This window comes from Vespula pensylvanica, chromosome 14, assembly GCF_014466175.1.
Source record: "Vespula pensylvanica isolate Volc-1 chromosome 14, ASM1446617v1, whole genome shotgun sequence".
Classification (NCBI taxonomy): domain Eukaryota; kingdom Metazoa; phylum Arthropoda; class Insecta; order Hymenoptera; family Vespidae; genus Vespula; species Vespula pensylvanica.
This window is the reverse complement of record NC_057698.1, coordinates 2,281,834-2,297,017: the sequence shown is the minus strand read 5'-3', so window position 1 is coordinate 2,297,017 and position 15,184 is coordinate 2,281,834. Positions and strand designations below refer to the sequence as shown.

The 15,184-nt window shown below is 36.7% G+C and overlaps 1 protein-coding gene across 5 annotated transcripts in view; it reads right to left on the bottom strand.

The window, feature by feature from the left end:
- The window catches only part of LOC122634239 (frizzled-2-like), a 132,056-nt gene that overhangs the window by 65,019 nt on the left and 51,853 nt on the right, over window positions 1–15,184 (bottom strand). For 3 of the 5 annotated variants that reach the window (XM_043822973.1, XM_043822974.1, XM_043822972.1), the window contains exon 2: window positions 13,250–13,372. In XM_043822973.1, the coding sequence (XP_043678908.1) occupies window positions 13,250–13,277 (28 nt within the window). In that variant the 5' untranslated portion in view covers window positions 13,278–13,372. Of the gene's footprint in view, window positions 1–13,249; window positions 13,373–15,051; window positions 15,070–15,184 lie in introns of those variants that run through there. The other 2 variants (XM_043822975.1, XM_043822979.1) reach the window with 2 other exon arrangements.

The following is a 15,184-nucleotide window of genomic DNA, read 5'->3' as shown; positions in this document are numbered from 1 at the left end:
AGAGAGAGAGAGAGAGAGAGAGAGAGAGAGAGAGAGAGAGAGAGAGAAAACGGAGGGCTGCCCTTTCCAGAGCACTTGTGGTTCTTCGTTCACACCTCGACCCTTCGGCAGGCTGCACGTTGAGAGAACTCTCCAAGACGCTACCGACAGAATGAATAAGAAAGAGAAAGAATGAACCGAACCGAAAGATAGAAAGAGATAGAAGTAAAATGTATTCGTGTTTCGTCGTTGTGCCTTCCTCTTTTAATTTTTTTCTCTCTTTTTTCTATCCTCCTTCTCTCTTCTTCTTTCCTCTCCTTCTCTCTATCTTCCTTCTTATCCTTCTACTTCTCTTTCTTCTCCTTTTTTTCTATTTACCCTTTCCTGCACTTTTCTGCATACGTACACGCGTGTGACGGAATGGAAATTTATTGTGTTCAGTGGCGTAAAGAAAGAGAGAAAGAGAGAAAGGGAAGGGAAGAAAGAAAGAGAGAGAGAGAGAGAGAGAGAGAGAGAGAAAGAGAGAAAGAACACGTCATCGAAGATATCTGAGAAATTCACGCTATGAGAGTTGCATTGTTTTCTGTACGGTTCAAAAACGACACATGCTCTTTTCTTTACTATGGATTTAATACTTTTCTCGATGCGATAGATGTGTACGTGTGATAGATGAGTATATAGATATACGCATGCACACACACACACACACACACACACACATATATATATATATATTATATATTATATATGTATATATACATATATGTTGCTAGAAGATCTCGCCTCTTTTCATAATGGAGAGTTTCCATGAGAAAACGTACCCGGGGAAATTTTCAGTCGTTCCATCTCTTTTATTACGGCGAGTCGTCTGTGATATACGAATAATAATATTTTTTTCAAAAATATCTTCCATTTCTATTTTTTTTTTTGCTTTATATTTTTTATTTTTCGTTTCTCTCTCTCTCTCTCTCTCTCTCTCTCTCTCTCTCTCTCTCTCTACCTTTTTTCTTTCTTTTTCCTTTTACGTCGCAGAGAGGAATTTCTTAATAATCATTTGAATCTTTTGAAATATCACGAATGGCGGCGTACCAAGCACGAGAAAATTTTGGCACGTGAGCCGAGTAAATACCAAGAGAGATTTTTTTATTCGGTACAACAACCGTTGGTTTTTGGTTACCAACTTTGAAACGTTTTCAGCCTACGCGTCGTTGAAAACCGACACCGTTTCTCTCGTAAAGAGGATAAGTTTATGCACGAACAACACTATACTATTCGTTCTTGTTAGACGTTTGTTCGTCCTCGGTGTTAGTCTTGTGACACTATATCGTCCGAACAGTACCAAGCTGTTTTCTCTGACCCTAAAGATTATACGAACAATGAAAGGATCAACAAAGTCAACTTCCGGTTTGTGTGTTTTTTTTACGTCCATCGAGAAACTCGAATTTTAATGTGTAACATAAAAAATAACGACGCAAGAATTACACTTCGTTTTGTATTTCGTTTCCTTTCATTGTTATCCTCATTTTTATTTTTACCTTTGTTCCTTTTTCTTTTTTTCTTTTTTTTTTATAACAAGAAAAAATACATCTAAACGAATCTATCTCGTCTTCGCGTTCTAATTAATTATCTCAAATATCAAAAATTTCCACGGAAGGTGAATGGGTTGGATAAAAAAGAAGAAGAAAAAAAAAACCGTAAAAAACAGTTTAAAAAAAAAAAGAAATCTTCGTTTTCCAAAGAAAACTTCTACCACGAGTATTTTTTTGTCTGACTTACTTTCTCTCTTTCTTTTCCCTCATTTTTTTTTTTTTTTTTTTTTTTTTTACAATAAAGCCAGTTGCTCCAAGCTATAAAAGAACAATGGTGCTTACGAGGCGCACAAAAAAGATAAAAAAAAAAAAAAAGAGAGAGAAGGAACAAAAAAAAAAAGAAGAAAAGAAAACAGCAAAAGAAGGGGAGAACCGATGGGAAACCGGATAAAATGTAATCACCGCGAAATAACGCGCTTTGCTGTCAATTAAAATCGTAAATTAACGAATGATTCGCGCTTCCCGCGAACGAAGGGTGCACTTTTTTTCTCTCTCACACTTATTCTCTTTCTCTCTTTATATGTATATATGTACACATATGTACGTACATCTCTTTTCCCCCGAATTGCCTAAATCAATGACCGCCTTTGAGGGACGTAAATTAATGCGAACGAATCGTACATAATCCCTTAATAAGAAAGGATTCGTTCGTTGCTCGATTTCCCATACAATCAAAGGAACGATTACGAATAATTCGTAATTGTTCGAATGCCTATCTATCTATCTATCTTATTCAGGACGAGAATCAACGAGAAATGTTTTATGATGGGAAAGGAGATTAAAATCGTAGATACTTTATTTTCCATGGGAATTAATCGATTTTAAATATCATTTTATATCGACGCGAGCGTAATCTTCTCTTTTATAATCTTTCGTTATTTTACTTTTCTTTTTCTTTTTTTTCCATTAAAGAAAAAGAAACGTTCACTTTGATTCTTCGCGTATATCCTTTATCCATCTTCTTGTTTCTTTCTTTCCATTCCTTTTCATTCCTCTTTTTTCTTTCTTTTTCTTCTCCTTCCCATTCTTTTTTTCGCGCTCGTTTCTCCGTGCGCAAAAAACTTGGAAAAAGTAAGTACGTCTAGACACGACGACGCGGAGGAACGTCGTCAGACGAATGAAAATGAAAATCTTCTCGGGTGTTCGTTAAGGAACGATAATTCTGATAATTATCGTCCGAAGGGTTCCACGATCTGAGACAAAAGGTCAGAGAATGTTTAAACGATCGAGACGATTCTCTTTGGTGTGCGCGGGTTACGGCACAATCGATGACCCCGGGCTACGGGTGGACGAAATCACGAGGAAAAAGGAGGATGAAGGAGACGGAGACGAGTCTGATGGAGAAACGTTCTCCTTCTCTCCTTCTCTCTCTCTCTTTCTCTTTCTTCTCACACGGAAAAGGAGCCGCCGTGGGCTAAGTGAAATGGCGCGTGCCCACTGGATTTCACGGTGCGTTAGTTACGGGCCCTCCTTCTTGCTACCTCGCAAGATGCTTCCTTTTTTCGTAGACTTCTCTTCTCATCTTCGTGTTCTCGTTCTTCTTCTTGTTCTTCTTCGTCTTCTTCGTCTTTCTCTTCAGCACACTTGCTCCGAAGCACTCGCTTCGTTCGTTCTCGTTGAGTGGACAATGTTCCGCGATGGTTATAATCTAACTCGCTCTTTTCTCGGGTAATAAATCTTTCGAAGAGTTTGTTTTTCTCCTTCTGTCTCTCTTTCTCTCTCTTCCTCTATTTTCTTTTCTTTCTTTTTTTTCTTTTAAATCATTAATCTTACCATACCAAAGTTATTGCTTTATTATCACTACGAATTAAAACTCTCGAGCGAGCCGTGGGTAAACGAGAAAGAAAGACGTCGAATTAAAAAAAGAATAAGAGGAAGGAAGAGAAGAAGGAGAAGAAGAAAAATAAAGAGATAACTCCTCTTCCCTAAGTTTACTATACCAAACGTTTATAAAAGCGACACGAACAACTATAACTTTTCCTTTACGGTAAAGAAACACTTTACCGTAAACTTAAATTAATGAAGATAGATAGAGATTTAGTTACCGGTTGATTAGTATGCCGATTAGCGTTGAGATTGAAAATTCATTCGTAATAATTTTCGAATGAGATTATCACGAGAAAATATGTATGAATAGATCGATGGTTAATGATCTATGACTCGCGGGATAATGCGGAGATAATCGTCGATTTTAGTGGATGGCGCCTTAGTCGTTAGGAACGAACGATTGGAAAAGAGCAAAGGGAAGAAACGGAGAAAGAGAGAGAACAGAGAAAAACAGAGAAAGAGAACGTAATAGAAAAGAAGATGGAGATAGAGTTAAAAAAAAAAAAGAGAAAGACAGACAGAGAAAAAGAAAGAATAAGAGAGAAAGAGTGAGAGAAAGATATGAGGAGGAGAAAGAACAAGCTCCGCCTTTTATTATTATTTTATATTCCCTCACCGTGGACGAGCTAGACGGTGAGCTACGAGACAATGAGGCGCGTGACAGGCGTATAAATAACGGCAATTTATCCTCGGTTACGAGATACCCATCGCTCGCTTGGCAGCCAAGCGCGAGCGGCCCGAGCAAACAGGCAAACGGCTTTAGTAGTAGATATGTAGAAGCGCAGGCAAGCAGGCAGGCAAGCAGCAGTCAAGCAAGCAAGCAAGCAAGCAAGCAAGCAAGGAACCCAAGCAACCATCGTGGCACGACGGGATATCCAAGGTTGAGTTGGTAGGACACGATTACGAACGACGACGACGATGAAGTCCTGTATTTGAGACTAGTATTCGATTCTCTTGGACGAACGAGATATAACCTTTAGAGCCCTTTAATTTATCGCGAGGACCGACCAACTTGACGATTATCTTTGAAAATTCCAATAAAGATAACTATTATTGTTATTTCGATATAAATCTTCAGACGTATCGAGCTAATTATTTTCTTTAAATCGTACCGTCCCTCTGTTACGATCTTATCGAAGAAATTTTAAATGTTCTTTTATATATATATATTTTTTACTGATAGTATTACCATGTATTGAAATTGGATTTCTCTATTATCTTCATTTCTCACACTATTCCTGAGAGATTCATTATCTTATTGACTTATTCCAAGAAACACTACCGATCCATGCATGACTTTTGGTTAAAATTCTAAAAGAAAAAAAAAAAAAAAGAGGGAGGGAGAAAAGAGGAAGGTATACCGATTAGAAATTTAGATGTTACGAGAGGACGTGGGAAGGTCGAAGCTTATCTCTTGATTTACGCTCTTTACCTTTCTTTCTTTTTTTCTTTTTCTTTTTTTTTCCCTCCGAATCAATGTTTCGAATTATCAATATATATATATATATATACATATATACACACACAGACACGATATATACGATATAGAAAAATATGTGAGAAATGTCCCGTTTAAATTCATTCCTACGTACATGTATATCTATATACATTCGTACGATAACGGAATATCTACAATAAATTAAGATTAAAAAGAATGAATTGGGCGTATACTCAAATGATATCTAATAAAGTTCGTAGTAAATGATGGCTGGCTATTTAAAATACCAAGCTAAGTACTTTGGTAACATTGAAAGATAGAAATGACGAAGAGATTAGCGGGCGCCTATATACAAATCGTTTCTCGTTTTTTGACGTCTTCTGCTTTTATAAAACGATGCGTTTTGATGTCTCGGTGTAGATGCGTATACATGTAAGCGTATACGTACAGGCAAGTTTCTCTTTCTCTCTTTTTCTCTCTTTTTTCTGTGCGTGTATGTGAGTGTGTAGATACTCGTCGTAAGTCTTGAATCTTACCCGTTAAAACTCATCCTCTCTTTGAGAAAGATCCCAAACGGAATGGACGTTCTCATCGAGACCGATCTCGAAGGGACGGACAAAAAAGGCAACGGTACGAACACGCGAAAGGGCTGAGACTCGGAGATACATATTACTGCTTAGCATCAAGGATTAATTTAACACACTCCACGCCATGACTGATAAATGTCTTGTAAAAGACCCTTCCTTTTCCTCCTTTTCCTTTTTCTTTTCTTTTTCGAACGAAAGAATTAACGTTACGTTCGCCGAAATATAAATTCGTACGTATGTATAAAAAAAAAAAAATATATATATATATATATGAATACGTATGTAATATGTAGGTATATATAAGTATGTAAGTGTTTTCATAAATATAAAATAATGATTTCTACGAGCTCGATATCGTTTTTTTCTTCTTTCCTTGTTTCTCGATTCATTAATAAAAATTCTCTTCGAATGAATTAATATTTTGTGTAGAATATAAACGTCTGTCCTATGAAATTATGAATGACGAACGAATTGTCGTGAGAGAATGAAAATATTCTTGAGAAAAAATGGTGAAGAAAAAAGAAAAAATTTTAAGAAAAAAGCAAAAAGATTTCGTAACACTGTCGGCCTCGTTTGACTTCGACATACGGACGACATACATGTAAAACATATATACATATACATATATACACATACACACGAATAGAAAAAGAGGACCACGTTTTAAACTGAAGGATTTCACTTTATGAAATGGTCCCCGACCAAGACGCACTTTGTTTGATGAATGACGCTGGGTGTATATCGACGAGTATTCCGATGGAGAGTTCAATCACTTAAAAGCGCTCTTTCTCTCTTTCTCTCTCTCTCTCTCTCCCTCTCTCAATCTCTATCTATCTATCTATCTTGCAACTTGCACCTTCGAAAGGTGCATACGAGACGAGGAAAGGAATCATAAACGAGCGTACCTGCGAAAAATTAGCTGAGAGTGTCTCCCGAATTCTCTCGCGACCTCCTCCTTTTTTTGAACATCTATATTATTATTATTATTATTATTATTATTATTATTATTATTATTATTATTATTATTATTGTTGTTGTTGTTACTATTTCCCTACTCTTTCTTTCATCTCTCTTTTCATTCATTTCGTTGATTTTTTCTTTCTTTCTTTTTTGTTATTCTTTTCCTCTCTTAGACCTTCTACCTTGATGTTTCTACTGCATCCCTTTTTACTCGATATTTTTCGAAACGATAAACGATATTCGACGAAGGTCAGAAGAAAAAGCTTTTCCTTCGAAACGATGGATATATACACAACAACGAGATGTGAAGATTTCTCTCTCTCTCTCTCTCTCTCTCTCTCTCTCTCTCTCTCTCCTACTTTCAGGATCTTTTAGAGGATCTAGAAGCAACGACGAACTCTAAGGTACCCCCGAAGGGAAAAGCTATAATCCGCTTTGAAAGGGACCAACGTCTTATCCAACGTATAGTTTTGACGTTCCGAGCCTTACTATAACACGTCCAAGAAAAGACAGAAGCTTAAAGAGATGGACGGTAGGAGCTTTGTTATAGCACTACACTGCTTTCTTATCCAGAGAAGAAGTCTTTTTAAACCCTTTTTCTTTCTTTCTTTCTTTCATTCTTTCTCTCTTTCTTCTTTTTTTTTCTGTCTTTGTTCTTCTTCTTTTCTCTTTTTTGTTTTTCTTTTCTTCTTCTTCATTTTTTTTTTTTTTTACTTTTCCTTCGTTTCTCGTCCTCGTAGGGATTTCAATAAAATACACTGACTATTTATCTTTAAGATCCGCGTGATTTTTCTATTTTCCACCCTCTACTCCTCCCATCTGTCCTGTTCCTTTACCTCTCCCTCTTTCTTCGTGATTTTTCACTTTGGGAGATAAAATGTACTCCTTTATCTAACGAAGAGTCGGATTTAAATATTTTGAACGTCCTCTTTTCATACCTTGCAAAGATTTTAATCTCACCGATGCGTATTATTCGATATTGATAAATATGCGTGGGAACGGTTACGAGGAACTTGCATTGCGAGATAATAGTATGACGTTATTTCATTTTATTATTATTATTTTTTTTTTTTATTTAAATTTATTAATATGAAGGTGAATAGCGTATATCTCTCTTTTTATGTCTCTTTTTCTCTTTGCGTATTATTAAAAAAATATTCAATTCAAGAGTAAACTCAATGTTTCATTTCTTTTTTAATTGCTTTTCTCGCGTTAAATTAAATCTACAGATTTTATTAAAAATGAAGCTTAAACGAGAACCATTTTTATTAAAAAATGTATTGATTTAGTAGTGAATTTACTTTTATCATTCAATTATAAATTGTGGAACGATAATTATATACGATCAGAAGGGCTTTAAGAATAAATAAAAATCTTCGTTAATTGGTTATACAACGAAAGAATTCTTTTTTATCTAATTCGTGAGTACTCGAAGTCAACATAATTATATTCTTAATAATATTAATTCATTTTTACGTACACGATGTGTTTATGTATATTGTTGTTTATTTTCATTTTCTTTTTAATTATAAAACTTGATTCGATCGAATTTTCTTGCATTGCTATATCGTCTCAATCGATAGTTCCGTAAAAAAAAGAAAAAAAAAAAAAGATAGAAAGAGAAAATAGAAAAAAGAAGCAAAAGATCGCCGCGAAAAAGAGATAAAATAGTAAAAATAGATTTAGGTGATCGTAGAGGCGACGAAAAGGAAGAAATTTATCTCTGTTCTAGGTGCTTTAACAAAAGCGTCTCTGGAAGCATTTCTCTTCCACAGGCGAACACTTTTACACAAAAATCCCGGAAAAATCGTTCGAAAAAAGTTGGAACGATGTACCCGCGGTATTTCGTTGAGAGACCGTAGGTACTACTCGTGTACGTACCGCATACGAAAAAGGTTGTCCCGATGTGCCCGGTCGAATACTAATTTTCCGATGGCTACGCAAACTCGATGAAAAAGAGAGAAATAGAAAGAGAGAAAAAGATTTAGAGAGAGAGAGAGAGAGAGAGAGAGAGGATTAAAGAGAAAAAGAAGAAAAGTGAGAGAAAAAGAGATGCGACGAATGTGTGTTGTACGTGAACGCGCATATTTATAAGTGATATATACGTAAGTGTGAGTGTGCGTAAGTGCGTGCATATGTATGTATGTATGTATGTATGTATGTATGTATGTATGTATGTATGTATGTATGTATGTATGTACGTACGTGCGTGCGTGAGTTCTCCTGAAAGATGAAATAAAAAGGGAACGATGTTTGCGCGTCGAAGAAAGAGAAAAGGCAGCGAGAAAAAGAGAGATAGAGAGATTGAAAGAAAAAAGAAAGAGAGAGAGAGAGAGAGAGAGAGAGAGAGAGAGAGAGAGAGAGAGAGAGAGAGAGAGAAGGAGAGAGAACGAAGAGAATTTGCATGAAAATATAGAAAGTTTTGAAGAGCGTTTTTCCACCTACCCTCCCTCTCCCTCTTCTTCTGCCCCTTCCAAATGCTGCACTTATGGCGCGTGTACCACGAAGAACCGTGTGTATATTCATACATGTACATATGTATTCGTATATATGTACGTATGTATGTATGTATGTATGTATGGATAATATATATATATATATATGTATATATGATGTATGTACGCGTATCTTTACGCGGTTATACGTAGAGGGCGTTTCACGCGATGGCGGCTTCTACAAAGGCATTTGTGAAGTCTCTCCTTTTTTTCTCTTTTTTTCTCTCCTTTCTCTCTCTCTTTCTTTCTTTTTCTCTTCATCCTTCTCTTTCTCTCTCTCTTTTTTGCTCTCTTTTTTCGCAAGGCATTCGGATATGTACCTAACCGAGAGAGTTTTTTAACGAGCGCGGAAGTGTGGCAGGGTTGTGCGCGCGCGCGTTCAAGAACGACACCGTTCACCACCATCACCATCGCCATCACTATACCATTACTATACCATCACTATACCATCACACGATGGCTTTGCCGTTGGCGTTAATGGCGCTACCGGTAATATTACTTCGTGCCATCACCTATCTACCTATCTCTACTCACCCCTTTATCCCCTCTCCTCTCTCCCTCTCTCCCTCTCTCTCTCTCTCTCTCTCTCTGTTTTTCTCTACTTACTTTCTCTGTCATTTTATTTTCTTTTCTGCTTCCTTTTTTCTTTCTCTTTTTCTTCTTTCTCCATTCTTTTTCTCTCCCTTCTCTTCTCTTCTTTTTTCTTTTATTTTCTTCGAGCTTTCTTTTTTTCTTTCTTTCTTTTTATGCGCCTTCCTTTCTTCCATCTTTACCCCGAAGAATTTTTTCGATCGTAAATCTGCGGGCACGAGCCGCTCGGTTGATGCCTCTACTCACCCTCCTCCTGTACCTCTCGATCGCGTTATTTCGATGAAAGGTATTGCGTGTTCTTTGCCAATCTGTGTGTGTATATATATATATATATATATATATATATAAAAGAAAAGAAAGAGAAAGAGAAGAAAGAAAGTAGAAAAAGAACAAATGAGAATTGAAAAGATGAGAAGTGAAGATGATTTAAGGGGATGATTTAAGAGGTACGTTGATCATTCGATGAACATGAGAAGAATGTTGAAGGAAAGTAAGTACTCACTGTTATGTATATGAATGTAAGTATAATATACGTACGATATAAATCTACTTATAGTAGATTATACATAAAGGACGAATTATTTTTAATGGATCGATAATTTATATTTTTTAAACAGGATCGCGTGTATCGAGAGAGTCCGATAAAGATTCGATAACATGTAATACATCGTCTATATTCGTGCGTGTGGGTGAATGTGTCTGCGTGTGCCGAGCATGTGGTCGGTAAAAAACCGATGAGAGGGTAGAGAATGAATGAGTGAATGAATGAATGAATGAATGAGTGAATGAATGAATGAATGAATGAATGAATGATTAGCCAGAAGAACGAGATGATTGCTTCGGATAACAGAAATTCCTTCTGTGGTAATATACGCACGTGAAATATACGACTATATACATACCATATACACGATATACATATACATATATATATGTATATACGAATTCATAAATATAATAGCTCGTAACCATGATAAATATTCGATGAATGTGCTCGTAGAATTCATTACGAGATAAATTGACGACGTGATGACGTCGAGACACTTCGATTTATCAATAATCTTTCCAATCCACATTCTTAAATTTTTTTTCGTTACAGTTTTTTTAAACGTCAAACGGTGAAACTATGGAAATTGAAATTTTACGGGACGACGAATTTTACGACGTGAATATCCAACATGGAATATGGGATACGTCCAAATTGACGGAGAAAAAAATGTTTTAGACTCGTATCCCTTCTTCTTCTTCTTTTTTTTTTTTTTTTTCTTTCAGACAGGAGAACACGTTGAAAATTTTCCTATCTTATTCTATGCTATTTTCGCAACTAAATCCAAGAGAACCAGATTCAAAAAGAGAGAAATAGAGAAGGAAATATAATATATATATATATATAAAAGGGTTTAGATCCCTCCAAGGTATTTCCCTAGCCCCTAGGAAAATTTATCGGTCCATGCCGCGTCATTTCTCCCCGCAAATCGAAAGTAGGGAGAGTAAAGACGAGAACGTTTCGTCTTGGATTTACAGAAAGAAGGGAAAGAATTTCCGAGACGGATGATGTCTGTGAGGGTTGAACGATCCTGCCAGTACTGTAACCATTCGCTAAAAGAAAAAAAAAAGGGAAAGAAAAAGGAAAAGAAAAATAAAAAGAAAAAGAAAGAAAAAAGAAAGACTAACGGTGTATTATTCGTATGTTCGTGTTGTTCACGGGATATAGAAAGAAAACAGAGTGTGAGAGAGAGAGAGAGAGAGAGAGAGAAAGAGAAAACGTATATATGTGTACGTGTATGTGTATGTGTAAGTACGCGTGCTAGCATCTGCTCTACGTGCACGCCGTTTCACCCTTTCTAAAGCTCGGCTCGACTCTTAATAGAGACGAGTCGACGGGCATTGTCGCAAGTGGCACGAACGATTCCACCGATGAAGCGATAAAACTCGAACAGAGTTTAAATCCGTATTACTACTACTACTACTATTACTACTATTACTATTCTAGTACTAGTATTACTACTATTACTACTACTACCACTACTAGGTATTTTATTTCGTGCTTTACGTATAGAAAAATGTCTAGCTTTTCGACTTTTCTTCTTTGCGGTGGCAAGGTGAGATAGGGAAAAGTAAAAAGAAAAAAGAAAAAAAAAAAACAGGGGGGAAATGAAAAAGAAAAAATAAAGAAAAATAATAAAACCAGAAAGAGAAATCTCGCGTACCTCTTTATTCCCTTGGCGAAGACTACTTCACCATATTTATGTTATTTTACAGGGGAATTCTAAAAAGGAAAAGAAAAAAGAGAGAGAGAGAAAGAGAGTAAGAGAAAGAGAGTGAAAGAAAGATTTTACGAGATAAAATATATAAGGAAGAATAAAATTCTCAGTTACGTGTGTACGGTAAGTATATACGTACATACGTATATACCTTCTTTTAAAGAGAATTTCGTTAGATATATAATAGAAATATATACGTGTAACGTTTTCAAACGTATTTACAAATATTCAGTATTACAGAAAAATGAGATTGAAAATAAAAATCGGAACGAAATATTTGTCAGAGATGTAAGACACATACATGCGATATCATCGTAAAATACATAAGTATATTTTAGAGAATTTGATTTCTCGTTAAATCGTAAATCTAATTCCCAAAGGTAAATCCCAAAGTGTCGATACGCGAACGTAGTCTCGAGTTTAATTAGAGAGGCGCGGAAATTCTGTCGTATTCGCTAAATCCTTTGGAGAAAAGCGAGAGCTAGGCGTCTCGTAGTCCCGATGCTAGACGACATGGAGGACGCGAGAACGGTCGAGTCCCTGCAAGGGTAAACCACCACTACCACCATCACCACCACCACCACCACCACCACCACCATCACCATCATCCACCACCACTACCCTGTACCGGGATTTCCACGAGTGGCTGATACAGACCTTTGCAGCCGTCGCGTGTTCAACGACCGTAACTCAATAGGGTCCGCTCTACTCTCTTCTCCTCTCTGTCTGTCTGTCTGTCTGTCTGTCTGTCTGTCTGTCTGTCTGTCTCTATCTGTCTGTCTGCGCAACCTTCCAATGGTATTCATTTGCACGGTGGACTTTGAGACCGATGGATATAGTGGACATCGATTTGTCATCTTAGAGATAGAACAGAACGACGAAATTCAAAATGTAGGTAAATTACCAATTATCTTCTAGAATATTTTCTTTATGGAAAATATCACGATCCAATTAAATCCTTTTGAGATTCTTAATAATGCCGGAAAGTAATGAAGAAAGATTCTTGGTACGTGGTAAATCCAAAAAAGAGGGTTCAGAGTGTTCAAGGGTGGTAGCTCGAGAGGATTCTATCGAGAAGGTGAGTTGTGTGTGTATAAATATATATACATATACATGCACGCTTACATATACACTCACGCATTTATATATATATATATATATACATATAAAGAGAGAAAGAGAGAGGGTAGCAAAAGAGGATCGTTCGAATGGGCCGATATTGCACCCCCGGGCTGTAATTCGTATCGAGTTTTCCGTACTGCCCCGACAACTCGATCGGAAACGCGATCAGGATGGCGAAAGTAATTTTCGGACGATACGAGAGAACGCCTATATTCTCGGTAAGTGGTTGGGGGTGAAATCGTAGACCAGGAAAATTAAGTCACAACGAGAGAGAGAAAGAGAAAGGGATAAAGATAGAGATAGAGATAGAAACAGAGATAGAGATATAGATAGAGATAAAGAGAGGAAGAGCTTATACCAAAAGGTTATTCTCGAAATTGCGTTAAACTAGACTTACGATTCCGATGGTTATGGAAGAACTCCATTCTGGCTCAACGAGTTTCTGGTCTATTTCAGATATATCCGTGTGAAATAGTCTTCGAGTTACGTGATTATCGAACGGGAAATTACTTCTACGGTGCTGTAATTTGAACAAAAATATAATTAGTGACAGTAAATGAAAGATCTTTTCTAATTGCTATTGTCATTCGGAAAAGAATTATTTCGAGGAAAACAATCTTTTTCTTTCTTTTTCCTTTTTTTCTTTCTCTTTTTTTTTTTTTTTTTTCTTTCTTTCGATTACTCACACTAAACATTCATCGTTTATCATTTCGTTTATTTTCCATTATAATCCCTTATAAAAAAAAAAAAGAAAGAAAAAGAAAGAAAAAGACTATAAGATAATTCTTATCGAACATTTCGTTGTAATATATAATATCGTCATAACGTTATTCCATCGTTTTACTTTTCCTTACTATAATTAATATCAAACAAAATAATATCAATTTGAAAATATTATAATATTATAATTTTAACTTTGAAAATGTAAATTTGTTCCGACCGATAGACGAACTGACAGTTCCATCATAGAAATTTTGCCGATAGCAAAGCGTTAAGAAAAAGAACTTTTCAATTTAATGAGAAAAATCACGAACGACGGATGAGAGATAAAAATTTAGGTCGGTCCAGTGTTCATAGGTTTGATCTCGTTCGCCGGAGGCGGAGAAGGAAAGGGTCACTGAGGATGGTGAGGAAGGCGGGCAGTATATTGGCCGATATTCAGCGAGCATTAACCAGAAGCATTCCCCGCTCGACAAATGGCAATTTAACGCTGTCGAGAGTCGAGCGTCTCGGTCGATATTCGAGCGACCCTTTGACCGTCGACGTTAATGCACGGCCGGCCCTTTATTTCCGGCTGTCACCCAGACTCGACGATAGGACGAACAGAACAGAACGGAGACGAAGAGTGGGTGAGGGGACATAGCTGCCCACCCACGAGTCGTGTCGACCACCACCCACCACATGAGAATGAAAGATATATATATATAGAGAGAGAGATAGATAGATAGATAGAGAGAGAGAGAGAGAGAGAAAGAGATATCGTTCCACGCCTCCGACGCAAAGGATTTAATTACGAATTAATACCGACGGTACCGTTGCTAATTTTAACATCGTCTCAATACCACTTAATACCTACACGATATATCAATTCTAATCTCTATTTTATTCGCTATCTATATCTTTATCAGTCTTTAGATAATTTCCTTCATTGCTTTCCCTTTCCTATTTCTGTTCTTTCTTTTCTTTTCAAATTACTCAAAATATCTCTTTCTCTCATTCTCGTACACTAATTCTCTTATATATCATTCTTCTTTTCAATGCTCGTAGATGAAACTTCTTAGAACGAACGTTCTTGTCGCTCGTGCCGTTTATATACGTAACCTTATTTATCTTTCGCTAATTCGTAGATTAAATTATATTAGCTAAAAAAGAAAACAAAAAAGAAAGAAAAGAAGAAAAAATCATATACAGATATGTTCTAATCTACTAATGAGAGAGTGATGATAATAATGACATTGGAAATATACATCGCAGAAAATTCGACATAATTGTAGTACAATGCGTGGGTGGTTTCAGATCCCTCCCATTGGATCCTCTCCTCATTCCACCCCCATTGTCGCGGGACACGGTCGAACTGTCGCTCGCCAGGTGTTCCATCTCTCCCGAATACACATATACACACGCTCATATATGTACCTATATCGGCTACAATGCGGTTCAACGTACAACAGAATTTAATGAAGCGGGACCGACACTTACGTAGCTCGTGTTTCGACGTGACAGTGTGTCCGATTCAAAGCCCTCGTTACCGAAGGGGCGATCCGTGACGAATGGGGGAGGGTTTATGTTACTTCCCTTGGACAAAGAGACTTGGTCTTGTTCTCTCTCACTT